Source organism: Macrotis lagotis, chromosome 1 (assembly GCF_037893015.1).
Source record: "Macrotis lagotis isolate mMagLag1 chromosome 1, bilby.v1.9.chrom.fasta, whole genome shotgun sequence".
Classification (NCBI taxonomy): domain Eukaryota; kingdom Metazoa; phylum Chordata; class Mammalia; order Peramelemorphia; family Peramelidae; genus Macrotis; species Macrotis lagotis.
In genome coordinates, this window is record NC_133658.1 from 327,897,329 (window position 1) to 327,925,212 (window position 27,884).

General features: G+C 45.0%; 1 protein-coding gene across 2 annotated transcripts; it reads right to left on the reverse strand.

The window, feature by feature from the left end:
- Positions 1 to 513: 513 nt before the first annotated feature.
- LHX2 (LIM homeobox 2) lies at positions 514 to 26,190 on the reverse strand. Of its 2 annotated transcripts, none has more exons than XM_074228397.1 (5): positions 26,071 to 26,190; positions 23,116 to 23,318; positions 21,639 to 22,048; positions 10,838 to 11,043; positions 514 to 1,366 (listed from the first exon to the last, which is right to left on the reverse strand). In XM_074228397.1, the coding sequence occupies exons 1-5, from the start codon at positions 26,188 to 26,190 to the stop codon at positions 1,079 to 1,081; spliced, it is 1,227 nt and encodes a 408-aa protein (XP_074084498.1). In that variant the 3' UTR covers positions 514 to 1,078. The 2 variants fall into 2 exon arrangements, with proteins under 2 accessions (XP_074084498.1, XP_074084510.1); XM_074228409.1 differs by having other exon boundaries at positions 10,838 to 11,036; positions 21,635 to 22,048.
- Between the last annotated feature and the right edge of the window lie 1,694 nt (positions 26,191 to 27,884).

Sequence of the window (27,884 nt, forward strand, 5' to 3'; positions counted from 1 at the left end):
GAACTGAGAGGGACTTAACAACTGAATGTCAGAGTTAGCAAAGAGAACTGAGGACACAGGAGGTTAAAACATTGAAATTAAAATTGTTAAGGACCTAGGAAATCATTTGTTCAACCCCTTTATTTTAGAGAATGGAAGTATGTTTTCAAAGGTCTCAGTGCCTGTTAGTAGTAGAATGGATGAATTAGAATTCAGTTCTCCTAACTCCTCTTCATATTTCTTCTCTGCATGTTTTCATTCTGGGGCAGTGAAAATATCTTGTCCCCTTTCAAACAGGCTCTCTGGCAGAAGAATTAGAAAATCTTTCTATCTCTACATGTACCCCAGATATCCTAGGAAGCACAGAGGGAAGACTGGGAAATACAACCCCCAAAGCCCCTAGAGGGAATGGCTGCAGGCCATCTGTCTGACTTTCCAGTTTAATGGGAGGTATTAGTCCCAAGAAATCTTTGCTATACTGAACTGCAGCCAGTTACCCAGTAGTTTCGATAAGTGGTTTTATTACTGGTTAGATTTTACAAATTCTGATATTCGAACAGACGTCCACCTTAAAATTCTAAAACAACAACAGAACCAATGAAGGGGTGTTGTGTGTGTATGTGTGTGTGTGCTTGTGTGTATGTCTGTGTTTTTTTTTTGTTTGCTTGTTTGTAGAACTATTCAAAGTAACAAACTTTTTTTTAAACATTTTTGCTCTGGTCATAAATATACAGAGAGAAAAGGAGGCAAGAGAGAAAATGGACATGGGAAATCCAGGATGTAGATAAAACAGTATATAAGGCACGTGGCAGTCTTTGAAATACAAGAAGCTCTAGCCAACTTAAATTAATTCTTGTTTTCCTTGCTCAGTCAGTCCACAAAACTGTACAGTTACACAAATGTTGTGTTGCGGATAGATCTTCCAAGTTAATTTTCAGTCCACACTCTGTAGTTACCAGAACACTCATTTTTCCCCCTCTGTTTCCAGGCGAGATCCTAAAATGTGGTTAGTTAGTTGCTCAAAGCCTCTATTTAAAATACACTTGGAATTCAACTAAAGAATAATTTCTTTTTTAAAGAAATTATTGGGAAAGCGTCATCAGAAAAGGTTTGTAAGAGTTGTCTGTGTGGGACTCCTGGACTCATGGCCCTCCAGGCTCCCAGGCACGGAAGTTAAGACAGACGTCACAGTTGGCATTGTGGGATTAGTCAAGTCCGTGAGGGTGGTGGGGGTGCTGGAGGGGCTCATGGATGCGTTGGAAATCTCTGAGGCTGGGCCCGAAGGGGTCCCCGTCTGTAGTGTGGAGTCTGAGGTCTTGTCCACCCCTGTGTTCTCCTGGCGTAGAAGATTCCGCCTGAATTTAGCTCTGGCATTCTGAAACCAGACCTGAAACAATTAGACAGAACAGCCAGTGTTTACAAGTCTGCAATGGAGGAAAAAAGATGGCAGGAAGGAAGGAAGGAAGGAAGGAAGGAAGGAAGGAAGGAAGGAAGGAAGGAAGGAAGGAAGGAAGGAAGGAAGGAAGGAAATGGGAGGAGGGGAATAGAAGGAAAGGGAAGAAGAAGGAAGGGAAGGGAGAAAGGGAGGAGGGAAGGAAAGAGAGAAAGAAAAAAGAAAAGGAGAGAGAAAGAAGTAGAGAAGAAAAGTGGAGAAGAAAGGAGCATAAAAGAGTTAATAAGAAAGAGGAAAAGAGAAAGAGAAATGACAGGGGAAAAGGAGAAAAAAAAAAAGGAACTCAATCGACCAGCTTCCCATGGGATCATTTTTTTAAAAGCCTCCGTCAGCTGCATTGAATAAGAGCAACTTTCTGGCTTGTACCCAATTCTGTCCAACTGATTTTGGCCCAGGGCTGCTCTTCAGGCCCACCTGTGTAGATTCGGCCCAAATATCCAAGAGAAGGGGTGAGTTGAGGCAATTATCTAACTAATTCAGGCCCAAGAAATCTTGCAAATGGAAGAACAGTATAGTGAGGAACTGAATAAAGCAGAATGTGAATCTGCACAGAATTCTCTGAAGAAGGGCTCTGGATCTGAAATGCCCCAACTGTGTCTCTCCAGTTATCTTTGAGTAAGGACACTTCATACTCAAAATACTCTTTGAAAAAATTTTTTTCTTGAATTTACTTTTAAACATGTATATATAAATAAATAAACACACATTGCCACATACATAACACATTCAATTGCACATATATGTTCATATCTATCTACCTACACATGTCCACATATATTAGTATACATTCACATTCATATGTAGTCATATGTCTCTGTACAGGCATATAAACACTAAGTCTTGAGTATATATAAACATGCATGTGCATATTCATGCATGCAGATTGTACATGCACTGCATGAGGATGTAGATTCATTGTGCATTAATGTTCACTGTGTTTTTGTATGTACACATAAAATATTTGTGCATATCTCTGTGTGTGGATATATTGATACATGTGTATATGTACATGCACATCTATTCCTATATGTGTTAAAACATGTATAAACACATATAGGCAAATAGAAATATAAAAATACTTATATTCACACATATATAATATTTTGGAAAAAAACTAGTGAAAAATAATTTATTCTGGGATGTTAAAACTCCAGAGAGGTCAGGATTACAGATTTTTTTAAAGTTTCTACTGATCTTGGGATTTTTCTGCCGCTACCTCTGGACTATTCTCCCCAGCCCCCAAAGGGATAAAAGGTAAGGACTTTCAGAAAGGTTTCCAGTGTTTGTTTTCCTATTTTTCATCCAAGGTAGCAACTATTTTTACCTCTGTGATGTAGAAATTGAGAAAAATTCAAAATTTCCCCTTGTCTCTCCTTTCCAGCCAACTGTGAATCTTTGTTCTTAGGCTCCCTATTGCTCTCCGAGCCATGGATGTCAAAGTTGTCTATCCAAAAGAAGCCAGATAGTATTCATTGTGCCTTAATTTTTATTCAAGTTTTTAAATCATATCTGATAATATCTGGGGGAAGTAAAAAGAGGGACTTGAGGGATTCTCTTAATAAAGCTCTCTCTCCTTCCTAGCACCTCCCCAATACACACACACACACACATATATATATATATATATGTATATATATATATATATATATATATATATATATATGTCCAAGGGTTGGACTAAGGTATGAATGATCATGCTGTTGTGATAGTAATCATATGGTGATGCTGAAGCTGATGACTTCAGAGCAACAAAGAAGACAACTCCCATTTCTAGAGCATTTTAATATTTACAAAGTTTTCTCTTTATAGCAGTCTTATGAGGCAAGAAAGAAAAGTATGACTTCCCATTTTACAGATGAAGAAGCTGAAGAACAGAGAAGTTAGGAAACTTCCCTAGGGTCATATAGTTAGTAAGGATGGAAGGCAAGGTTGGGGTTCAAGTCTTTTGACTCTGAAGCAATATCTGTCTCATAAAAGGAGCCAGGACTCTTAGCTGAGTTTCAGTTCCTTGCAAAATTTTCCTTTGCTTTTAATCTAACAATGGCCCCATCCGAACTGCTTGTGGCTCCTTATGTCTCCTTGGTTCTCCCTGGTTGGACCTCCACCTCTGCCTTCCTAACTTAGAGAAACAAACAAGAAAACTGTTCCTTCCAGGTTGGCAATACCCAAAGGATGTTCATTGTATATTCAAGGACCTTGCAAATGAAAATATACAAACATTATTAACGTGTCTGCCTTAGAGGTGCCACCCAGACCTTGGGAAAGTGAGCATGTCAGTGATGTGAACATTTTTTACAGTTCTATTCTGCAAAAACCATGCAATCAGTGACTTCTGATGAGAGTGAGTGCTGAAAGAGAAAGTACTACATGAAAAGTGAGATATTTGGCTTCTAGCCTTGGTTCTGCCATTAAATTACTGGGTTACCTGGAGCAAGAATTTTGCCTCTACGGGGCTTGGTTGGTTGTCCCAGCTGTAAAAAGGGTGATTTGGAGCAATAATATCCAAGGTCCCTTTCATCCCTAATATTCTATGCTCAAAATTTCTTACAATGTTAACACTCTGTTCTAAAATTCTTTTTCCTAAGGTCTTTTGGCTCCAGGTTTTGAACATTTGCCATCAAGTTGTTTTCATTAGTTTCATAAAAAATTTTTGGAGGCATATCTGAGGGTTTAAGTGACTTGTCCAGGGTCATACAGCTACTAAGGATATGATGCTGAATTTGAACTAAGGTCCTCTTGGTCCCAAGACTGGCTCTCTACTTACTGCACCATCCTAGTTGCCCTTGGCTTTCACATACTTCTGAATTATTTTTTTCACAACCTTCTACCAGATACTGTACTGGCTCAAATATAGGCCTTACACAAATATAGGCCATAAGTTTCACAGTAAGATTTCCTTGAAAGAAAAAATATAAAATGCCTTTTAATCATTTAAATAAAAAAATACTAAACATTGGCCACTCTCCAGTTTCAAACAAGCTATATTTCGAAGGGGAGAAAAGTACAGTCTATATTTGGAACAATTTGGGCTTCAGATTCTGATACAATTATTATTAGCATTCTGTCTAAGAGGCTACAAGGTCTTTGAGCAACCATCAAGCTTTTCAAGTTAAACTAGCCCAAACAGGATTCCGAGATACAAGCTGATCATTAGGGGTGATGATTCCTTCTTACTGTCATGTTCATCTTTGGCATGGATCCAGTGCTCTGGAGATTTTTTAATCTTAGAGATGATCTAATGTAGCCTCCAAAATAAAGTGAGGAAACTGAAACCCAAAGAGGAATAATCACCTGCTCATGGTAGGATGATTATTGACAACCTCTATGAGATGGATCTATGATTTCCCTCTCCCATTTTGCAGCTGAGGATATAGATGACTAGAGAATTAAATCTATTCCCCCCCCCATCATAGATTGACAGAGACAAACCCCTAAAATCCACTTACACTTGTTGAGACTACCTAGTCTGATCTGGAATGGGAAATGAACCATACCTCTTCAGGGAGAAATGAGAAAAAAGCATTTTATAAAAAATAACAATAGTAATCACTTGAACTATTAAAGAATCTGCTGTTGTAGATGCTAAATAACAATCTAGGAAATAAACTGGAATCAGAGGGACTCACTGATAGAGTGCAGCAAATGAAAAGTCTCCCAGAGATTGAGGTTATGGCAGCTAGCAGAGAGCATGATGGCTTCTTTGGAATTATCCTAAAAGGGGAAGAAGGTAGGCTTCTAAGATATGCCTGTGGACTAGTAAATGATCTCTTCTTATTTATGCCCTTCATTAGTTCTTTGAGTATACTCAATTTATTGCCCCTCACAGACCCTCAGTTTCTTCATCTATAAAATGGGTATAATAATCCTTATTCTACTCCTTCTTGAGATCATGAGGAAAGTGATATATAAATTATAGAGTACTATAGAAATGTGAATTAGTAATGAAATTACTAGTATTTTTGTTATATGCAAAATTGCTGGAAATTCTTTCCCAAGAACCTTTTAGGCATAGTTATATGTCACTTTGGGAGACTTCTTCTGCAAATGAACTATGAGCCTAAATTCCATATCTACCACGGAAGAATATAACTACCTAGAAACCATAATAAGTAAATAACAAAGAATAGGAACAAGACCCACGATTTCACTAGTATAGAGCTCTTAGAAGAGGATATTATTCCCTATGCCAATATGGGTCTGTAACTTTTTCTACCATTTAAAGTCTTAAAGAAACATTATAATACTAAGAGATTAAATGATTTACCTAGGAGCCATAAAACCAAATACGGATTGAGAGGTCTTTCTGACTCTTAGATCAGTTCTCCAACCATTATGCCATGCTGCCTCTGAAATAATAGGTGTGATCCTCACATCTGAGTTTCTGTCCATAAATTAGTGTGCAATTATCCATCTATCTAGCAATACCTCAGTATTGCCCTTAACTTTCTAGAATCTCTTCTCTGCCCTGTGAAGGGTTAAAAATGAGAGGAGTAAAAATCTCTTTGGGACATTTAGGTGTTGAAGTGGAGAGAGCACCAGTCAGTAAGACACATCTTTCTGAGTTCAAGCCTCAGAATCTTACTAGTTGTGTGACCCTGGGCAAGTCACTTAACACTGTTTGCCTCATTTTCCTCATCTGTAAAATGAGCTGGAGAAGGAAATGGCAAACCACTCCAGCTGGTTCTTTGCCAAGAAAACCCCAAACTGAATCACAAAGAATTGAATATGACTGAAACAAATGAACAATGACAAAAGATCCTTTTGCAGGGGAAGAAGACAACCTTGAAAAAGATGACCAATATTGGATGAATACAGTGGACACAATGGACACAGACCCAGTCTGCCTAAGAAGGGAGAGGAGAGGGAACATCATAATGGAAAGAAGGCAGGAAGCATGAAAAATATCAAGGTCTGACTCTACTATTAACTAGTGGTTTACCTTGAGCAAGTAAGACACCTCTTCATTCCTGGCTTCAGTTTCCTCAACTGTAAAATGAGCAAGCTCAATCAAATAGCCTTAACATTCCATGTTCTAAATAAACATCCTAACAGTTTATATTAATCTCCAAGATATTCCATGTGCCACTAAGGTCCCTTTCCTACAAGCCCTTAATACTCTATGCCCTAGGATCTCTTTCAGGTCTTTTGCTAAAGCATGGGGTTCTAACATCCTATACTGTAAGGCCTCTTCTTGATCTAATATTCTAGCATTGAAAAGAAGAATTCTCAACAACTTCCGTAGTCCTTGAATTCTAAAAGGAGGGGCAAGCAGGGTTATTGGCCTAATGAATTTGGATAAATGCTCTAGAGAGAAGTGGAGTCTATAAAGAAAGAGTTTGTCCTGTTTGCACTTTGTGAGGGAGAGAGAATAGCAACCTAAAAACTCTGTGATATATTTGCTCATCTTTGGGAATTTTATCATCCTCTGCCATTACCTTCTTTAACAACTCAGGGTTGAATGGCATCTAATTGCCAAATATCTAGGATCTCTTCCTTTACCTTCCTGTTCAATGTCACTTCATCACTGGTCAAGAAGAATCAGAGAAAAAGAGTTCAAATCTGCACTTTTCCTCCTACTTGAGGGAGACTAGCCAAAGAAGGAGAAATAATCAAAAGAGAACTTGGACATCTTGGGATTTCATTGATTCTTCTTCTCCATAGCCAAATATCTTTGAAGAGACAGCTAAGCCCTGAGTAGCAACTCACAGAATCACAAAATCTAGAACCAGAAGGAGACCCTTAGCTAAAGCATAAATCCCCTGTACAATATTTCTTGACTAATGGTTACCTAATATCTTTTGAACACTTGAAAGAAAGCACTCTTTCATGAAATAGACAGATTTAACTTTTAGAAGGTCTTCTTTAAGAGGCGGCTAGGTGGTACAGTGGATAGAGCCCTGACCCTGGAGTCAGGAGTATCTGAGTTCAAATCCAACCTCAGACACTTAATAATTACCTAGCTGTGTGGCCTTGGGCAAGCCACTTTACCCCATTTGCCTTGCAAAAACATAAAATAAAATAAAATAGAAGGTCTTTATATTGGGTTGAAATTCACTTCCCTGAATCTTCCATCCATTGGTCCTACTTTTGGTCATAGGTATCAGATAGAAGAAATTCATTCATTTCTCAACAGGCAAAATGGAAGATCCCCATTCTGTTCCTCAGATTTAAGTGAGGAAGGAGAAGAGATGAATAGACCTCAACTTTTCTGGTCTTTCTTTTAAGACTCCAAAGTGGGAGACACCAACTCCTCATCAGATCAACATCACTTATAAATTGTGAAGGTGCTCTATATACATACATATATATATATATATATATATATATATGCATACATACATACATATATATGTATATATAAAACAGCTCAATGGGACAGTCTCTGGGTGACAGAATGATCATAGATGGAGAAAGGTAGAAGGAAAGGACTTTAACTGAGGGAATATTAGAAGTTATAATTCAGGGTGTTAAAGTTGGGGGGAAACAGGGAATATAGAATGTTAGACATGGAAATAATCTATTTAGGAAGATGCTACAATTCAGAATGCTAGAGCATAGAATAAGACTGTTAGAGTGAAAAAAAATAAAGACAGAGTGAAAAGAAATCTTAGATATCATCTGGTCTATTTCTCTCCATTTAATAAATAAGGAAATCAAGGCTCATGGAGAAGTGATTTGTCCAAGAAGGTAAGGTGCACAACCATGACACTATTTCCTTTTCTCAGCTTAAAGCTAAGATTTCATGAGAAGTGGCAGGTGTTCAACAATCTAAAAGTTTTAGTATCCCTTCAATGATTCTTTCTATTTTCTTGGGAGATTTGGGAGAGCCTTGTTGTGGTAGGGATGGTGAGCGTCCCATGGCTGTTCCAGGGTGGACCATCAGTGAAGAAATTTCTCCCCACCGCTCCCAAATTCCCTCCCCGCTTCTGAAAATAAAGGGTAATCACAGAAATCGGATGCAAGGGCCGCATTTTCTAAGCTTGGGTAATAAAAGAACAAGAAGAAAACTTGAACAAAATTCTAAACAATCTTGTCCCGAGTTGAACTCTGTTGTTCGGGTCTCCTGGGAAACTCCTATGAGCTCCCATCTTTGTTTTCTATCCAACTTGCCCTTCTCTCTCTATAAAACACCCCTATTTTCCAGAGGATACGGGGGAACAGAGGAAGAGGAGTGATATGGGTGCAGTTAGAACTGCTGATTTTCAAAGAAATGGGTCGAAGGCAGTGGTCTTGAATCCAGACAAAGACAGAAAAGGGAGATAGAAACATATCCTTGTCGGGGCAAAGAGGCTAAACAGCGGAAGATTGACTTTTGCAGAGTTCACTCGGCTGACATCACAAAGTCATCTTCGGTGAGTAGGAAGTAAGAGGGCAATAACTCTCTTCTTCCCTTAAAATAATTCTGATCATATAATTGTTGAAAATTTTTTTTAGTGTAACTCTGTTCTTTCAGTCACCAGCCTTCATCTCCTCCACCATTCCAATACTCAGAGAATCAATCCTCCATTTTACAAATAAGGAAAATGGGGTACAGAGGGAAGTACCTTATTCTTATTAGGTATTTAATAAATATTAGTTGGATTGCCCTAGGTTAACCAGCTCTTTATACAGCAGAGTTGGATTTAGAACTTCAGATTGCAGATCCAATGCTCTAACCATTATGGCATCACGGGAAAGAGTAATTGGAAAACTTTTCTAGGGCATCCTCTCCCTTTATTCCCAACTCCAGACTCTAGTGACCTTAAACTCCCTCCTCCCAGTCTTAGAAACCTCTGAGCTTTAGCTTCTCGCCTCTCCTTAGTCCAGAAACCACAGCTCTCCTAGGAACTACAAACAAGTCCATCACAGGAGCAAGAGCTCAGGTCTCCCTGTTGGCTGGAAGGAAGCATTTGTGTAGGGACCTAGCTATCTTAGGGACACCCATAGCCAACCGAGTCCCCAATAACCTATCCTAAGGATCGCTCCTTAGCACTTTCAGTCGGAAATAACAAAGCTGCGCATTAGAAATTAATGCACCTTAATCTTTGAAACAGTCATTTATTATTCATTTCCACCACGGAAGCAAATATGTTCTGTCAGCCCCTGATTGACAAAACAAATGCAAGTTTTTTTATTTCGGATAAATATTCAGATAAGTCACTTCTTTAATGTTTCAACCCAACAAGAGAGTAGGTCAGTTCAACTCAACTCATTTTTGCCTTTTCTGAAAAGCCACCATGGTAGGGTGCGGACTAGAAGGGAAGGAGGGAGGAGAAAAGACGAAATTAAATGGATAATTACAATCATCAATATTAGTAAATTCATTAATCCCGAATTACATGGATAAAAGAGAAAGACAGACAGATACTGAAAGGAATGGAGAAACAGAAAGAGCTCAAAGACACAAGACATGGAAATAAAGACACAGACAAGGTGGAGAGAAAGGGGGAAGTAGACAGAGAAAAAGGTCTGAGTTTAGAGATAGGGTGGGGGTGAGGAGTGGGAGAAGGGGATCGAAACTTCCAATAAAGACTAAAACCGAGGGGAGGGTGGCAGAGAACTTGGAGTGGGGTTAGGGGGAAGAGGGCTAATGCAGGCAAAGAGTATGTGTATCATGTATGAAGTAGTCACAAAAATGCTTTTTTTGGATCGAAATGAAGCAAGAAATAATAGGGAGGGAGGGATCTTATATATTCTTTTGAGTTAGAGGGACCTCGAAGTCGAGACCCAAAGACGTAGGGATCCAGAAGAGACTGATAACAACAGTGTATAACATAAGGGAAGAAGAACAGGATGAATTACTCCCTGGGTCTTGTTTCTCCGATCTAAAGGAGGAGTTGGGGGAAATAGATAAAGGGACAAAATGATCCCAGAGTCAGAGAGACCAAGGTGAAAGAGAAATAGAGATAGAGTAAGGCAGAGAGAAGGAATTGGGAGCCAAAAATCCTAACCCCCCAAAAAACCCAAACACAAAATCCCCCAAAACCCAACCAAAATCAAAATACTCAGAGAAAAGGGAGAGGATGCTAGAAGAAGTGGTCCAAAAGGAACAGGAGCAGGATTTTTTTGGAGTTTCTTTCTTTCTTTCTTTCTTTCTTTCTTTCTTTCTTTCTTTCTTTCTTTCTTTCTTTCTTTCTTTCTGATCTTATTTTTCACCTATGGGGAAGATTTCTTCCTGGACTTCCATAGAACTGATCTTTAAGATTAGAGAAAGCTCCAACTATGAGAGCTCAAGGAAAAAAACCAGAGGCCCACAAGTTTGAGTGTGTGAGTGAGCTCTTGTGAGTATATTGTGTATTATTATGTGTTGGGTGTGACATGTATGGGCACTACTTACTGTGGGCTGTGTTTTGTGTATCATATTGCCAAACTGTATTATCTGAGGCAGCCACAATCCTGTCTCCCATTTGTTCCCCTACCCCTTACCTGGAGAACTCTCTTGGTGAGACCCGTCTTCTGTGCGAGCTGTTTCAAGTCCTTTGCATCTGGGTTATGATTAATAGCAAAATAGGACTTCATCGTCCTCAGCTGGTGATGTTTGAAGGAGGTCCGCATTCGTTTAGTCTTCTGGCTGCTGGGGTACTGCTGGTCCCTGTCCAGATGGTCCCCATCATTTTCATTGCAGCTTAGTGCTAGAGTAGAAGAAAGGTTTAGAGGTGAAAGGTGGAGTAAGGAGGCTTTGCTTCTCCTGCCCTCAGATTAGGGTACAAGACTTTTCCCTAGATAGAGGAAGCCTGAATCGTTCAAGGTCCTAGAAGCCAGACAGTTCCTCCCAGAGGCTATCGAAGCTCAGTCTGCACCAGTTCCTGCCCAATTCCAAGGCCAACAAACCTATTAGATTTTCCTTTTCCCATCCAAATAAAGGTCCTGAGATGTCAGAGTATTGTCAGTTTCAGTCTGACACTGCCCTTTCCAGTCCTTAAACAAATACCTAAGAAAACTAGTAGCCCCTCCAAGCTCTCCTGTCATAGCTCCTAGTGTCAAAGGATTTAGAGCTGATTCAAAAGGCAAAGAAGCCAACTCCTTCATTTTATAGATGAGAAAACAGAGACCCAGAGAGGTCTGACTTGTCCCAAACTACACGGCTAGAAAGTAGCAGAGCAGGGATTTGAACACAGGCCCTTAGATTTTAGATTATGTCCTCTTGCCATTATATCAGTATTTTTGAACTTTAGGTAGAGTTTCAAAATTGTGTTTCTATGTCCCTATGAAATTTTGCAATAATGTAAGACCTGATTGATCATAGAAATGAATTCTTATGACTCAGACACTGAATTCTTCTGGAATTCAGGGAACACACATCATAATAAAAAATGGAGAATCTGAAATATATATACACATATATAGAACATTTACATGAAATTATAAAGACAACAGATAAAAACACAAAAAGGAACAGAAAAGGGATATAGAAGCAAACAAGGTGTTTGAATTATTTTTGCCAAGATTAATATACATTTAGAAAACAAATTATGAATAATTTAGAATTTATGGTCTTATTATACTCATTTTATTTTGTCAATTATTATTAAGTTCAGAATAAGTTTTATATATTATATGTGAATTTATTTTTAAAATCATGTACAATAAATTTCCTTCCATGTACTGGATGGGACCTGGGCAAAATTGCCTACTGGACTACTACTCCTCTTTTAGAATTTAGAACTGGAAGGGACTTCATCCATCATTGAAACCAATATTCTCATTTTATAAGTGAAGAAATTGAAGCCCTGTGTGATCAAATGATTAGCCCTAAGTTATTCAGTTAGGACTTATCAGCACCAACATTTGAACTCTAATCTTCTTTCTCCAGATACAGAACATTTTCCACACCATCCTAGAATCACATCTCTGTCATGAGCTGACCTCAGGTCCTTTTAAAAGAATCAGCTACCAAAGGAAAGGATAAACATCCCTAGCCTCAGGTGAACTAATTTCTCTATAGCTAATAGACCTCATCTCCTTTACTATCCCCAAATTGTCCAGAAACTGATCTGGGCTCACAGAGAGGTGTCCTATTCCCTAGACACTTTCCAGCTAGGGATTGAATTCAGTGGTTTCCACAAAGCTTAGCTATTATCCCAAATGGAGTAGGGAGTAATCCTTTCATAGTCAGTGAGAAGTTCTTTCCACAAGAGGCCAGGTCATAGCTTGGCAGGGGGCTCAGGTCACAATTACCACCCACTATGGGACCACAAAGAAGAATATGCTTTGCACCCCTTGCCCCAAGGATCCAAGAACAGGGTCCTTCATTTTGTCAATAGTCCTCAGAGAAGGGCCCTGCCCCATCACCAAGAGTCCACAGAACAGGCTCTCTCCCCCTCCTCTAAGAACCCACTGAGCAGGGTCTCCCTCTTCCAAGATTCCTCAGGGCATAGACCACCTGGGAGAACCCTTAGGAATAGGTCTGGGACTAGAGCCAAAGAAGGGGAGAGAACACAAGGGTGCAATTTGGGGGATGGAAGGGGAGGAGGAGCCTAGTCCTTTAAAACAAGTTCCTGCCATTTAACAAGGAGTCAAAGGATAGTCCTTAAATGTGGTTTCAGAGAAATAATAGCTCCCATTCCTATAGTGTTTTAAGGCTTACAAAGCTGGACTGCTTTCTTCACAATAGTCTTATGAGGTAGGGAGCACATACATTATTATTCCCATCTTAGTGATGAGGAAATTGAAGCACCGAACAAAAAGTGAATTGCCTAGCTAGTAAGTGTCAGAGCTGGAACTTTGGCCCAGTTCCTAAGTTCATCCCCAAATCAAGTTCATCCCCAAATCTTCCAGTTATCCCCCCAAGGTGTCTAAGAAAAGGGGTGAGCTCATGGACACATAATTCCTTTTATTCTCACTCAATGCCTGTTCCAGCTGCTAGGAAAGGGGTAAACAGAGAAAGGGAGGCAGCTCATAATAATAAGAATATTGTTTTAACTATGCAAATCCTTTGTTCCAGCAGTATCATTATTATATTCCAAAGAAATCACAAAAAGGAAAAGACCCTAAATGCACAAAATGTTCATAGCAGCTCTTTATGTGATGACAAAAAAATTAGAAAATGAGAGAATATCCATCAATTGGGGAATACTATTGTACTATAAGAAATGATGAGCAAGTGGATTTCAAAACACCTGAGAAGACTTAATATCAACTGATGCTGAGTGAAGTGAGCAGAACCAGGTGACCATTGTATGAAGTAAGAGCAATATTGACTTAGCTCTTATAGCAATGCAGTGATCCAGGACCAAAAGACTCAGAGAAAATGCTATCCATGTCCAAAGAAATAACTATGGAATCTGAATGCGGATTATAATATACTATCTTCACTTTTTTATTTTCTTTTTGTTTGTTTTTTATGATTTTTCCCTTTTCTGTTTCTTTTTTCATAACATGATTGCACATGTATAGCCTAAATCAAATTGTTTGCTGCCTTGGAAAGGGGAGGTGAGAGGGAGGGAAAAAAATTTGGAATTCAAAAATCTTATAAAAAATTAATGTTGAAAACTATTTTACATGTAATTGGAAAAAATAAAATTATATTTCCAAATATTATGTATAGACACACACACACACACATATATATACATATATATATGTATATATATATATATATATGAAATGGTTATATGTCCATAGGACTTCAAAGTTTGCAAAGTTCTTTAAGATATATTTTCTCATTTGATCCTTGCAACAGCCCTGTGAGGTACCCCAGTTTTTACAGATGATGACATTGAGATTCAAGGAGGTGAAATAACATGTCCAGAACTCCATCGTCAGGAAATGTGTTTTGGAGTTTGAATTGAAGTCTTGTTCACAAGTAAACAAGTCTTCTCAGAAAAGGGGTGAGTTGGGGGCAGAGATGAAACCTGTCTCTTGAGAGAACCTGGAACATAGAATTTGTGAACCTCAGACAAAAAAAGTTTGAAACCTTATTATCCTAATGCTTGAAATTATGCTCCCTTGTGGTTTTGACCAGGATCCTTTTCTCTACAATCATTCCCATTGCTATAGCCTCCCAAGGTTTGCAAAATGCTTTTCTCCTGTGAAGCAGGCTATTGATCAAAAAGGAACCCAGGATTTGTTAATATAGGACTTCCCTCTATCAACTCAGATCCTAAACAATCTATAATTTTAAACCTTCGAGCATAACTTTGGGGTCCAGAGAGGTTAAAGGAGAAGTGAGTATCAGAGGTGACATTTTAACTAGCATCTTCTTAAATTCAGTACTTTATTCATCCCTTCTCCCTGTCTCCATTATGGGGATATTACAGAGTTTGCTATCCTTATTTCATAACTTAGGAATTTGAGGTTTAGGAAGCTGAAGGAATTTGCTCAAGGCCAGAAACTAGTATATACATACACACACACACACACACACACACACACACACACACACACACACATATATATATATATATATATATATATATATATATATATATTAGAAAACTTTAAACCAGGTCTCATTCCCTTGGACTTTTATGGTCATTGATCTTGAGTTCAAAGGAAGTTAAAAATCATCCAGTACAACTGAAGCCCAGAAATAAATTACCTTAGACCACAAAACAAAAGACAGAATTTGAATCCAGGTCCAAAGAATAGTGGTGTGCTTCCCAATATATGGCTCTGTCTCTTAAAATTTTATGCTACTTTGTCACCAAATAAGTATTCATGGACCCTAGAGAGTACAATTTTCTGGCATAAAAAGGACACACATTTTGAAAAGTCATATTTAGAGTCTTTCAATGTGTCTCCTTTGCCTATCCTTAGTCCCAGGTTGGCTTGAAGAGAGGGAATGGGGAGGAGGGAAAACACTGAACCATCCACAGCTGCTCCTTCAGGCAAGTTCTCAAGGGATTTCTCTCAGTCCTTCCCAGTACAGTGCCCCCTCCTTCCCTCCTTCTCTTCTTCCCTCCCTCCCAGACTTCTGTTAATGAGCTCTGCTGGGGGCCTTTACTGGCCCTGGGTGCCCTTGGGTTTCCTTCCTGAGATAGGCCTGTGGAGGGGGATGAAGGGGGGGGGGTAGGGCAGATAGTCCAAAGGGAAAGGAACTCCTTTGAGGAAGGGAAGGGGGAAGGGAGGGGAAGAGTGGAATAGTAAGGAGGTAAAGGGACCTGAAGAAGTTCCCTCAACATCTCATTCTCCATTGGAAAATGGACAGAACACAAAGAAACAGATACTAAGGAGGCATAAGAGAGTAAACAAGGGGGAAAATTGGTTGCTACATGCAAGAAGACCAGAAAATGGGAAGGAGGTAGGGTAGCTTAACAGAAGGAATCTGGTTCTGATATGTGACCTTTGTTAAATCATTTAAGCACTTTGGGACTTAGCTTTCTTATCTGCAAAATGGGCATAATATTATTAACACTACCTGTCTATTCTTTAAAGTGAAACAGAAATAATAACTTATTGGGTACAAGAGAAACTGCTCCCCTTAGCTTAACTAAGGCCTGACCTATGCTGGGGAAGAAACCAGGAGGAAACAGGACAGGAGAAGATGAAAGGAAGTAGGAAAATTAGGAGCTGGGGGAGATAACAGTTAAGAGGAAATATGGAGAGGAAACATGAAATCGGATAGAAGTTGAAGTTAGACGATGGGACTGAAGTCCCGGAAAGGAAAGCATGAGGGAAAAGGGGGGTTATGGGGAATCAGAATGAGAGGAGGTCAGGGAAAAGAGAGGATGGAGCAGGGAGGGAAGCTGGGAGATGGAGGAAGGGGTGGAATGGGGAGGAGAAGGGAGAGTTAAGAGATTAGTTCAGGAAAGGGGAGAGTGGGCCGGGAGGGAGGTCGGGGAAGGGGGAGATGGGACGGGGGAAGTGTGGGGAAAGGGGCGAGGGTGGGGAGGGCTTTGGCTTTCTTTTTCCCTCTCAATTAGGCCAATTCAATAGAGCTAAAGAGCTCGTAAAATCATGAATAATTTACTCGTGATCTGTTATTAACCCATCGGGTTTCCAGCTCTTGTCGCGGGGACTGAACCTGTAATCAAATCTGACTTCGCCTCATTTTACTAAAGACGAGATTGTAGGTTCAATTGTCTAAATAATGGATTGGAATCAAATCAGTAATTACGCCGCCAGGCAAAAAAAAGGGGGGGGGATGGAAGGAATAAGTCACCGCCTTCCGGCCAGAGCTATTTGCCCAGCCTCAAAGCCTGCCCGCCAAGTTGCTCCCGAGCTGCCTTGGAGCGCCCGACTCGGCCAGGCCAACCCCATGCTGTGCTGGGTCCAGGGATCCCCAAGGGACCGGGTGTGGCTCTCCTTCTGGTTACCAGAAGCACCAACCCCCCCCCCCCCCAGCTTTCCCTCTCTTCTTCCTGGCCTCCCCGGGGTCTGGCGAAAAGCTCCCGACCCATAACCCTCCCCTCTACCCCCACCACCACCACCTCCCAGAGCGCAGGCAGGCCCCCTCCCTCCCCCCCCCCCCCCGCTTGCACTGGGGCCCAGAAAAAGGGAGGGGGGAAGAGCTGGAGAGATTTCTGAGGAGCTTGGCCACAAGGGTCTTGCCCTTTTTAGTGTTTTACCCAGAGTATCAGAACAGTGAGGGGAGATAGAAAAGAGTTTCTGATGAATTTCTGTTCAAACTTGGAGGGGTAAGTGGGATTCCTGGGTCTTTGATAAACCTGCTTCTGGACTCTTGATAGATTCTATAGAATCATAAAACATCAAGCTGAAAAGGTACTTTAGTTATCATCTAATCCAACCCCATTTTACAGAGGGGGGAAACAGAGATCCAAAAAGGGGAAGTGATTTGTTCAATATTACACAGATAGCAAGTAGCAGAGATCAGATTTAAATTAAGATTATCAGATGTTGATTTGATTTTTTGAGTCTGATTTTCTAAGGATAGCTTCAGACAGCTAGGGAAACACCCTCCCCACATACAAGCTAAATAAACCACAGGTCAAGGATCTCCTTATATATAAAAGATACAGACATAGACATTTATCTCTATAGCTTCAGGCAGCCTATCTTCTTAGCCTAGATTTGCTCCTTTAGGAATTAAGGACTCCCGTTTTTTGTAAAGTTTATAAAACACTTCCCTCGAAATAGCACCGGCACTAGGAAGAGTCAGCCATTCCTTCACAAATGAGGAAACTGAGGCTCAAAAAGAAATGACTAGCCCACAAATCCTATATCCATAGGTGTCAACTTTGGGATTTTAACTCGTCCCAGTTTTCTAATTTCAGCCCTTTCCACTCACTGCTAGGCTGAGTGACCTCGTGACATTCAGGTAAATTCATAAATTTGGGTTTTTCCAAATTCATTCTTTCCCTGGTTAGGACCTTCTGCTACCGACCAGAGAGCATTTGCCTGTCTTTAGTCTATTCACTACACTAATGAGCTTTTGACTGAGGCTAGGAGTTAGGGGGCCTTACAAATCTGATGGTCACCTCTCTCCCCACTTCTTTTCTGAGAATATTTTAGCTTCTTTCACACCAATAGAAATGGACATAATTCTAACAGTCACATTGTAAAGTAGAAGTACTTTCCTCAGAACATTTGTGAAGGATAAAGGAGTAGTATCGCGTTTTTCATAGATTTAAAAAACTGATTTTTCTTGTCGAAGGTCTCATAGAAAGGAAATGTCAGTGCCCCAATTCCAACCCAAATTCCTGACTCCAAGCTCTGCAGTCTTTCCACTACACCCTGCAGGCTCTAAAAGGGGACAGAAACTGAAACGAAAAAAGAAAAATCTGAATCGAGGGAGACTAGGGCCGACCTGCAGAGATGCCGCTTTCCTGGGAAACACTAAAAGTGGCCCCATGTTCAGCCATCAATTCAACTGACCCTCTTCTACCTCTCCCATCCCCCTTCCCAGATAACAAAACAAAATTTCAAAACTATCCTCCAGCATCTCACTCCTTTTCAACAAGTGAAGGAGGATGAACGACAACAGGGGCAGCAAACTCTTTAAGGGGGGAAAAAAAGAGACAAGAAAGAAGGGAAGGGGAGGAGGGAGAGGAGGGGTGTGTGTGTGTGGGGGGGGGGGAGAATGAATCTTTTTGAAGTCTTGGCTTCCTTCTAAGCTATTCTCCACTTGTCAGCCTTCATCCACATCTCAAACCCGCCAGCCAGTTTTCTACCTCACAGAAATACCGGCCCTGGGATGGGGGGTGGGAGTTGCAGTGTGGGGAGGGGGAAGGAAAAAGAGGAAAAATCTCTCCCATTTACTCTACAATTTAATTCTCAATGTGGCTCCAGTTGCTCCTCCCCCCACCTACCTCAAGAAAAAAAAAAACACCACCACACATACCGGCAACCCGTAGGGAATAGAAATCTCAGGAACTGGTCCTAACTTCCACCTCAACCTGTCCACACTTAGAATTGTTTATAAATATATGAAGATTTTAGTTTTATCTAAGAAAGTCAGGAAGCAGCTTCAATTTCAACCTCACCGCGAAGGGAAAAAAAACACCAAACTCAGTGAGATAAAAAAAAGCCAAGTCAAAACTATAATACCCAAACGAAAAAAAGCAACCCCTCCCCCTTGTAATTTTCCAAATCCATGTTCTTTGCATTCAATATTCACGGATTCCGATTCTAGGATTAATGTTTCAAGCAGTGGCACACGAAATTCATCCTCCTCCCTCCTCTTAAAACAAAACAAAACAAAAGAACACAACCCACTAACTCTCCAACCCCATTTCTCTCTATCTCATTACTTGGATGGCGTGAAAAAGCTTCCAAATTTCCACTGAACATAGATCATTTATACAGATGTACTCCATCACATTTTAATCGAAGTAAACTCGCCTTAACACCGCTTCCCCGCCCTCCACCTCCCACCTCCCAAGACTACCTAGTTTTGTTTGCTGTTTGACATTAGACTGAGAGAAGGAAGACAAAAACCTCCCAGAACCAGTTATCTCCAAAACGAAATAAAAAATAATTGCAAATAAACTCTATCTATTTAGGAAGCCAGGGGAATCGTAAAGCTTTCCGGACCTGTCCATACTTCAGGCAGATGTCGACGGTTTAATTTACTAGTTCTCAAAACTTCAACATCTGCCTTCAAAAGAAAGGTAGCAGGCAGAGGGGGTGGGGATGGGGGGGGGGGAGAACAGAATGAAATGCCGAACCCTGCAAAAATTAGAGAAGAGAGGAGGAGGTACCTTCTGAAAGCAGAAAGACTACATCAAGACCTTTGGGACTCTCAGCTGAGACTGCTAAAGAGTGGAAAGAATAGTACACCCAGAATACCTGGGTTACAGTCATAGTGTTAAGCTGTATGACTTTGGGTAAGTCACTTCCATTGCCTGAACTTGGCTTCTTTATCCCACTAAGCAAAAATAGGCATGATAAGACCTAGCATTTCCCATCTGTGCGAGGCGTTGGGAAAGAAGTACTTTAAAACCTTAAAGGATTAAGAGAAATAGGAGCTGTGGTAATTATTTAAAACTGTTGAAGATGCACCTTTTTCAGCTCCCCGCATCTGCATCACCCCAGCAGTTCGCTCTCGGAGCCAGAACAGAATCAGACCAGTTTCATTGCTTCCCTGGCCCTACATTTCGGGGAATTAGTTCCCAAGTTGTACCAGACAATAGTTCCGTAATTTTCGGAGAAAAGTGTGCAGGGCTTCCAGCACATTGGTTTCACGAGTACCCAGGAGAGCGGGTGAGGACAGCGGGCAAGGGGGATGGGGGGGGACGCTGCTCTCAGGGAAAGGGGAGGGGGCGGGAAGACTGGGAACCTAAGCCAAGGGGCATCTAATAAAACTAGCCGAGGACGAGAATGGGAAAGAGAATGGTTGACTGGTGGTACCTTCAGCTCCCTGCTATTTCCCAAAACCCGTGAACTGTTACCTTCCACCTTCACCAAGAAGACAACAGGAAGGTTGAATTTAAGTTTAAATCTGCCTCCGCTCCCCGCCCCCCCCCCCCAGTTGGCAGCCTGTGGTCCACTAGTCCTCCCCCGCCCCACACCCTGATGTGACAAGGGCCGGAAGCTCCTTCCCTGTCATCTATCTTGTTAGGGCCTCAGAAAGTCGGCTCTCGGCTTTTCTCGACCCACGCTCAACCCTGTTCTTCCCTGGCTTTACATTAACCAGGCCTTGCCTCGAAGTACGAATAGTTCCAGGTCTGGGTCCCTAGCCTGGGTCTCTGTCTCCTCCCCGCTCAGCTCCCGGCACCTGCTCCCGGGCTCCGAGCTCAGCTTTGCCACTGGCTCCTGCAGCTCCCAAGTCGCGCTCTCCCAGCCTGGCCTCGGCAGTTCTGCCGCTCCTCTCCCCAACGCCACCACCACCCCCCTCCCAAGGCAAACAACTCAAATTAGTTCTTGACCCTCGGAAACTGGAGTTTCACATTTCGATCTTCCAGGTTGCAACCAGCTATACCTCTTATTCCCTGAAACCCCCAGTCCGGGCACCTGCTCCCCTGCTCGGCAACAGATTTTTAGGAGCTCGCAGCTCCCTGTCCCGGCTGCTCGTGCCGGAACTCAGGGATCCGCAGGCAACCAGCCCACTATGTTGTCTTACGAGATCCCCCAGAGAGGATTCCTGGTCCTCGAAAGTGAGAATTTACCATTTCTGGCCTTCATATTTCTGCTCCAGACACATTTCTCTGCTCCTTCCCCTCTAGCTTCCCGCACCTGCTCCCCTAACTCCCCGGGCCTCTGCAGCTCCCCAGACTTGGCTTCTATCGTCAGGGCCGGCCCTTACAGCCTGGGTTAACGTACCCCCCTCCTAGGCTAGCTACCAAAGGGAATTCACAGCCCGGCCCTCGGAAGTGCTAATTTACAAGCTCTGCCTGCCTTCCAGATTTCAGTTCCTGCTACCCTTCTTTTCTCTCCTTACCTATTAATCATGAAAAGTCTCCCCCCCCTTTCCATACTCCCCCCCTTCCAGATGATGAGGGTAGGAGGAAAGGGGATGGGAGGGAGGAGGGGAAGAAACTAAAAGCCAAACAACTTCCAAAGACCAATTCAAAATAAGCTCCCATAACTTGGAGGTGCTGCGTCTCCCCAAACCCAACAAAAGCGCAAGGGTAGTGAGGGTGAGGTCAAGAAATTAATTCGTCCCATTTAATCCCAAAGGTTTATGAAGGTAAGTACCGGAACAAGATGGGACAAAGTGACTTAGGGACCTGCAGTCGCGGACCATCTGGACAGGCCCACAGGCAGACACAGATTCAGAGCCCTCACCCTTCCAGTTGGTCCCGTTCCCCACTTCCCCGCGCTGCGCCTGGCCCAAGGAAGTCAGACCTCTAGGGGCTTAAGGAGGCCCAGGAAAGGCGCTGCGTACCTGCATTGTAGGCGGCGAGGTCCGCCCCAGGCCCTGGGCTCTTCCGTTTCCGCGGCCGCCCCTTCTGCACTGTGCCCACACCGTTGTAGTAAGGGAGGCCCAAGGTGTTGGCCCCGCCGGCGCCCAAACCCGAGCCCTTGGCTGCGGCTGCCGCTGCCGCCGCCGCCGCCGCCGCCACATCAGCGTGGTTGAAATGGGCCTGGTAATCACCCTGCAGCAGCGCCTCGAAGTGTAGCCGACAGTAGACCAGGCTGTCCTTCATTCCAAAGTGGTCGCCCGTGGTCAGCATCTTGTTGCACGTGGTGCAGGTGAAACAGTTGAGATGGTAAACCAGGTCCCGGGCGCGCATCACCATCTCTGAGGCTGAGATGCCCAGGTGACAACGGGCACAGCGTTGCACAGAGAACCGCCTGGGGTGAGCAAAGAAGAAAAGCTATTTGGGGAAGGTGGCTCCCTCTACTCTTTATCAGTCTGATCAAACCCGTCATGCTCCCCACCCCCCTCGCGTTCTACCCAACGTCAGATTCTTCACTCTTATCCCGTAGACTAATGGAACCAAGTAGGCCTTTAAATCTGTAAAGTACTGGCTTCCAAACCACGGGCCGAGTGTCTTAGGACTCCCCAGTCTTTCCACTTCTGACACCTATCACCCCCATCTTTACCTGCCCTCACCAGAAAGCTCCCTGTTTCTCCTAGTGCTTGTGCAAGACCCAAGAGAGCCCCCAGCTAGCTCCCACTCATGCCCTCCTCAAAGTTGTCAACACGGGGGACCAAGGGACTTGTCACATGCCCTTTCCCTTCCCCCACACTCCCCCAGCACCTCCCATGCCACTGCCATTGAACAACACAGACCCATGAAACGAGAGGGAATTTAAGAAAGCCAGAGAAAGGAGAAAGATTGAGAGAATATAAAGAGAAAGTAAAGAGAGAAAGATAATTAAAATGTTAAAAAATGGAAGATCATAAACAAGTGAGAAATAGAAGTAAAGGAGGAGAAAAAGAGGAGAGGAAGAGGAAGAGGAGGAGAAGAAAGAGAAGAACAGAGACAGAGAGACTTTTTCCTAACAAAATTTATTTTCTATCCCATACACATCCGACAGCGCCCGATCATTCTGATCGATCCAGAAATCTCTGGAAACCTTTTCCCAAGGTTCTCCCCGCGCCTCGAACTCTAAGTCCAAAAATGGCGGGGATGGGGGTGGGGTATAGTTGTGAAGGCTGCCTATTTCTGAGTCTCCTGAGACTAAAGGGAGAAGCGAATGAAGGCCAAGGGAGACGCTCCCTCTTAGTTTCACTTAAACTTCAAGGGTGGGGGGGATGTGGAGGAAAGAGAGGGAGGGATCCAGCCTTTGTCCATTCCTTAAGGAGTCCACCCCCATCCTTTTCCTTAGAACTAAAACATCCCCCATATCTGCTCCCCAGGGCAGTTTAGGCCTGGCGAGTTCACAGACCTTGGGATGGGCATGGGGTCCCGTACCTGTAATAGTCTTCTTTGCAGTAAATGCTGCCGTCCTTGCTGAAGCAGGTGAGCTCCGACTCCAGGTTGAGTTTACACTCGCAGCACTTCAGGCAACGCATGTGCCACTGTTTGTCCACTGCCAGTAGATAGTAGCGGTCGGAGATCTTACCTCCGCAGCCCGCGCAGAGCGCGGCACGGTCACTGCTGATGGACGGCATGGTCTGTGGGGAAAAGAGTGCATAGTTAGCCCAAGCCAGGGTCGGTGTCACCTGAAGGCTGCTACCCTGATCCTTTCTCCCCAGGCCAGAGCATGCTTCCCCTCTACAACCTACCACCACTCCTGCTCCAAACGCTGCCCTCTTCCTCCACTGTCTCCCCCAAAGGAGGGAATGTATCCTACAGTTTAGTAAGGTCGGTGAGTCTAAAGAAAAAGAAACTTTTACCCTGAGGCTGGCGAAAAGGACCCCAACCCCCACCCCGTAGCCGGCGTGAAACCAGACGCCCCAAAGCGGCGCCTAGCTCGCGACCTCTGCCTCCTCTTCGGCCCTGGTCCCAGTCTCTGGGTCTCTCTCCACCCCTCTCACTCCAGATCTCTTCCTCCCAATCGCCTTCGCTAGCTCTCGCCCTCTCCTTCCTCCCCCTCACCCCCCTTTTTCAGAGTCGCCCTCTCCCTCCCTTTCTCCTTTCCTCCCTCCCTTTCTCACTCGCCCTCCCCCTCCCTTTCTCCAGGATGGCTTTGGGGCTGGGGTCTTTAACTCGGCCTACACTGGAGGATGGGGGGGGGGGTTAGGAAAGAACCAGTGGAGGGAATGTAGCAGTTCCCTCCATAAAATATCTTTTCCTGGGTTTCGCGAGTGACTTAAAGAGGATATTTAAACAGTTTGTGTTCCCCGAAACATTATGCTCTCCAGACTGATTTTTCTTAAACTCTTAACCATGGGGAGAGAGAGAGAGAGAGAGAGAGAGAGAGAGAGAGAGAGAGAGAGAGAGAGAGAGAATGAGAGAATGAGAGAAAATACACACAGCTTTTGGAAGTCCGGGCATAGAGAGGAGTAAGGCCAATATCGCCAATCTGAGTCGGTGTTTGCATTCAAAGTAGGACCTGGAGAAACATAGCCTGGCCCCCTTTCTCCTACTGCACCGAATCACAAGCCCCTGGGTCCTGCAACTGAGACAGCACCTTCCTGGGATCTTCCCCCCCCCATCACTATCTACACATTATCAGACCAGATCTTTTTCCATCACAGAAAGGTCCGGCTCTTCAGGAGGCCGGCCAAGGGGTCTGTCACCTCAGCGACTGCGGCTCAGTGACCAACAAATAGTCCACTACTCGTAACTCCTTCCCCAGAGCCTCTCTGCCCGATACAAGACCCCTTGGTGCCTTCCAGTTCCCAGGGGCACCGAGTTCTAGCTAAGAGGAATAGTAAAGCACACTTCAAAATGCTCCCCCCACCCCACCCCCCGGCCCTCAGCTCTAGCCCTACCCCGCGGAGTCTTTAATTCATTTTGTCTAATAATAATGAGCACTGGGAAAGGAAGAACGACTTGCCCCGGGTCCAGGCACAGCTCCGCAGAGAAATCTCAAAAGCTGGGCCAGGTTATTTTTCCTCTCCCCAAAGGTCACGCCCGAGTCGGACGCTGGGCCTGGCCTGCTCTGGGGATTGGGAAGGGGCCTGCCGGCCTGTCGGAAAGGCTAGGATCCCGCGGCCTGGGCCAACCCAGAACCCCAAGTTGCAGCTGGGGCCCCAAAAAGAGGGGCGGGTGCCCTTTACAAACGCTGCCGCCTAACTTTAGGGCTTCCTTCTCCAGGGCTGGAGAAAGAAGAGGGATAGCAACCGACCGGTGCTTGTTTCCCCCACACAAACCCCTAGCAGACACACACCCTCACGGACCCAAGACCCCCGAGACTAGGATAGAAGGAGCCGAAAGACAGACAACGAAGCCCGCGCCCGAAATAATCAATCCTCTGCGAAAATATTAAACCAGGTTTTGCCCCTCCGATTCCACGCAGTGCCTGAAGGCTAAAGGGAGCCGGGCTGGAAAAAAAAAAAGGCAAGGAGCCAGGGAAGCTCCTACAGCCCGGAGCCCGGAGCCCGGCGCCCGGAGCCCGGAGCCTGCAGGCGAGCGGAGGACACAAACTGACGGCGGATTGTGCCGGCTATTTCTTTCCTCCAAAACCCGGGTCCTGGCTACCACAAGGACCAAGGCCCCTCGGGCTGCCCCAAGTCGAGAATTAAAGGAAGGCTGAACACTGGACACAAACCAAACTCGGGGAACGCCAAGGTGGGGAACAAGGCGAGTGTTCCCCGCCCTTTCACCCCATGCCACTCAAAGAAGGCAGGTAGTCCTTGTCCTGGGCCCAATTGGGCCCCTGACTCTCCCACATCGGGAGAAATGCTGGGCGCTTCTTTCGTGTCCTTCTTTCTCCTTTTCCATCCTTCTGCTAGGGGAGAACCGTAGCCCAACAGAAAACCCTCCGCTCAGGGGTGAGAAAGTGTTGCTGTGGGCTCAACCTTCTTACCGCCTAAGCCTGGGCTTCTGAACCCCGGACCCAGCGAAGAGCGCTCCAGAAAGTACATAGCTCACTTTCTCCAAAAGTTCGAAAAGCACCCACAGGAGGTGTGGGAATTGCCAATTCCGCATCTCTCCACACACTCACCTCGACCCCCAAGATCTTAATTCCCAGTCAAATTCTGCTCCGTTCTGCTCCATTCCCCCACCCAACCCCCCAAGCCCTTTCCTCCCAGATCTCTTAAAGCAAATACGGGTATAAGGTGGCTGATCTTTCTTCTCCTGTTGACAGTCTGCGGCAAGGGGGTGTGTATGGGGGGAGGTTGTTGAAAAACCTAAAATCAGCATTTGGGGCTGATAACGTCTCCCTCTTCTGCCCCACAGCCTCCCCTCTCCCTCTCGTCCTGCCTACGTTCCCCTCGGTATACACCCCTTTCCCTCCTCCCCAGCCTGTGAGCCTACCGTCTCCGTCTCGCCCCGGTCTATGGCTGAACTGATGGCTGGCGCTTCGCTCTTGGCCCTGCGGTCCATTTCGTCGATGACCCCGTGCACTTCGGGGCCGGACAAGCTGTGGAAGAGCATCTCGGCGGGGCCGGGCCCCCGGGCCGGAGAAAGGAGGAAAACGAGGAGACTGTGTCTGAGACGCGGGAGAGTGAGCTGGAGGAGCCGCGGGAGGCTGGGGGTGGATGGAAGGTGGGAGGCGGCTGGCTGGCCCACGAGTGCTGGGGGCTCACCCTGGACCCGAATTCCTTCGGGGGTCGGTTAGCCCTGCGCTCGGGAGTGTTAGCGGGCCGGGCGCATCCCTCCTCCCACCGCCTCCCGGGCTGGGCTCTCCTTTACCCCAGCCCAGCCCCGCCCAAGCCCAGCTCCCCTCAGCCCCCTGGGCTGTCAGCGCTGCTTGGAGCAGCCGACTGAAGGGAGCGGTTCTTTGCGCATGGTCTGCCCGAGTCCCCTCCCGGACGTGCCCCAGGCCCGGGCACCTACATAGCTAGAGGTCTCAGTCACTGAGGGGCAGAGCTGCGGGGGATTAGGGAGAAGGGGTGGCTCCGGAGCGGTGGTTAGATGTCGAGCCTGGAGACCCAAGGAGGAAGGCAATGGCCAACGCCCCCCCTGGGCGCCCTCAGTCGGCTGGCATAGTCGCTTGGCCTCGGGGTCAGGGGCTAAGAGCCCTCGGCTATGGGCGCTGCGCGAAGCCCGGAGGTCGCAAAGTCTGCGAGCTGGATTGTCTACCTCCTCAAACTCCGCCGGTGCCTCTCCCGGGGAGGGGAGGGGAGGGAAGGGGAGGAGCTAGGGAATACCAAAAAGCAGACGAGAGAGTCAGGATGGATGGAACGATGAGCCCCCCTTTCCAAGAGCGACTCCTTCCCCCCCCCACCCCAAGTGTCCTGCGTCTCCAAATGCGCCCTGCTCTGCTTATTGTGCCTCTGGCTGATCTGAAGAAGCTGGCCCTCTGTGATGGGCGATTTGAGACGCGTGAGTAACTGGGGAGGAGCAGGGGGAGAAAGAGGAGGAGGAGGGCGACGAGGACGAGGAGGAAGAGGAGGACGAAGCAGATCAAGAGAAAAGAAGAGGAGGTGGGGAGGAGGAGGGAAGGAGAGGGGAGGAGGGAAGTAGGAGGAAGAGGAGGAGGAAGAAGAGGAGGAGGAGCTGGGATCTCTGCAGCTGCCTGGACCTGCTTGGAGCAATCCCCTTAAAGTGCGAGCTAAGCAGCCACCCCAGCTCTGCAGTCCGGGTGAGCACAAGCCTGCGCGCCTTTTCTACAGCCTCCTCTGACATCACGTCCTGCCGTAGCCCCATTGGCTAGGGGCAGCCTCCGGCCCTCGCAGCGCGTGCTGCCTGGAAGATGGGATGCAGGGGAGGGGTGATGTGATGAATTGGAAAGGGATGGAGTGAGTGGTGGGAAGGGGGAGGGGGTACTGGCTGGTGTCGGGGAGGGAGAGAAAGAGGAGGTGGTATTGGTAAATTCTAAGCTGCTGATCCCTTCCTGTTTTGACTTTGAAGGAAAGAAAAAATCCTTTCCCCATCGGTTCACCTCTCTCTTCTTTTCTCCCATCTGCCTTCTAGTATATTTCTGGGGAAAAAAAAAGATGCTGGAAGAATCCCCTCTCTCCACCCCTGCTGTGGTACTGCTGAGAGACCCTATCCTACTCCAAAGAAGACTGTCTGGGTTGGAGATGGGGGGGGGGGTAAGAGTTGGAGGGGTGAGTGAGGAGAGGAAAGGCCCAGCCCCTGAAGCTAGCAGTCAACACAGCTTGAATTTAAACCCATATCACTTC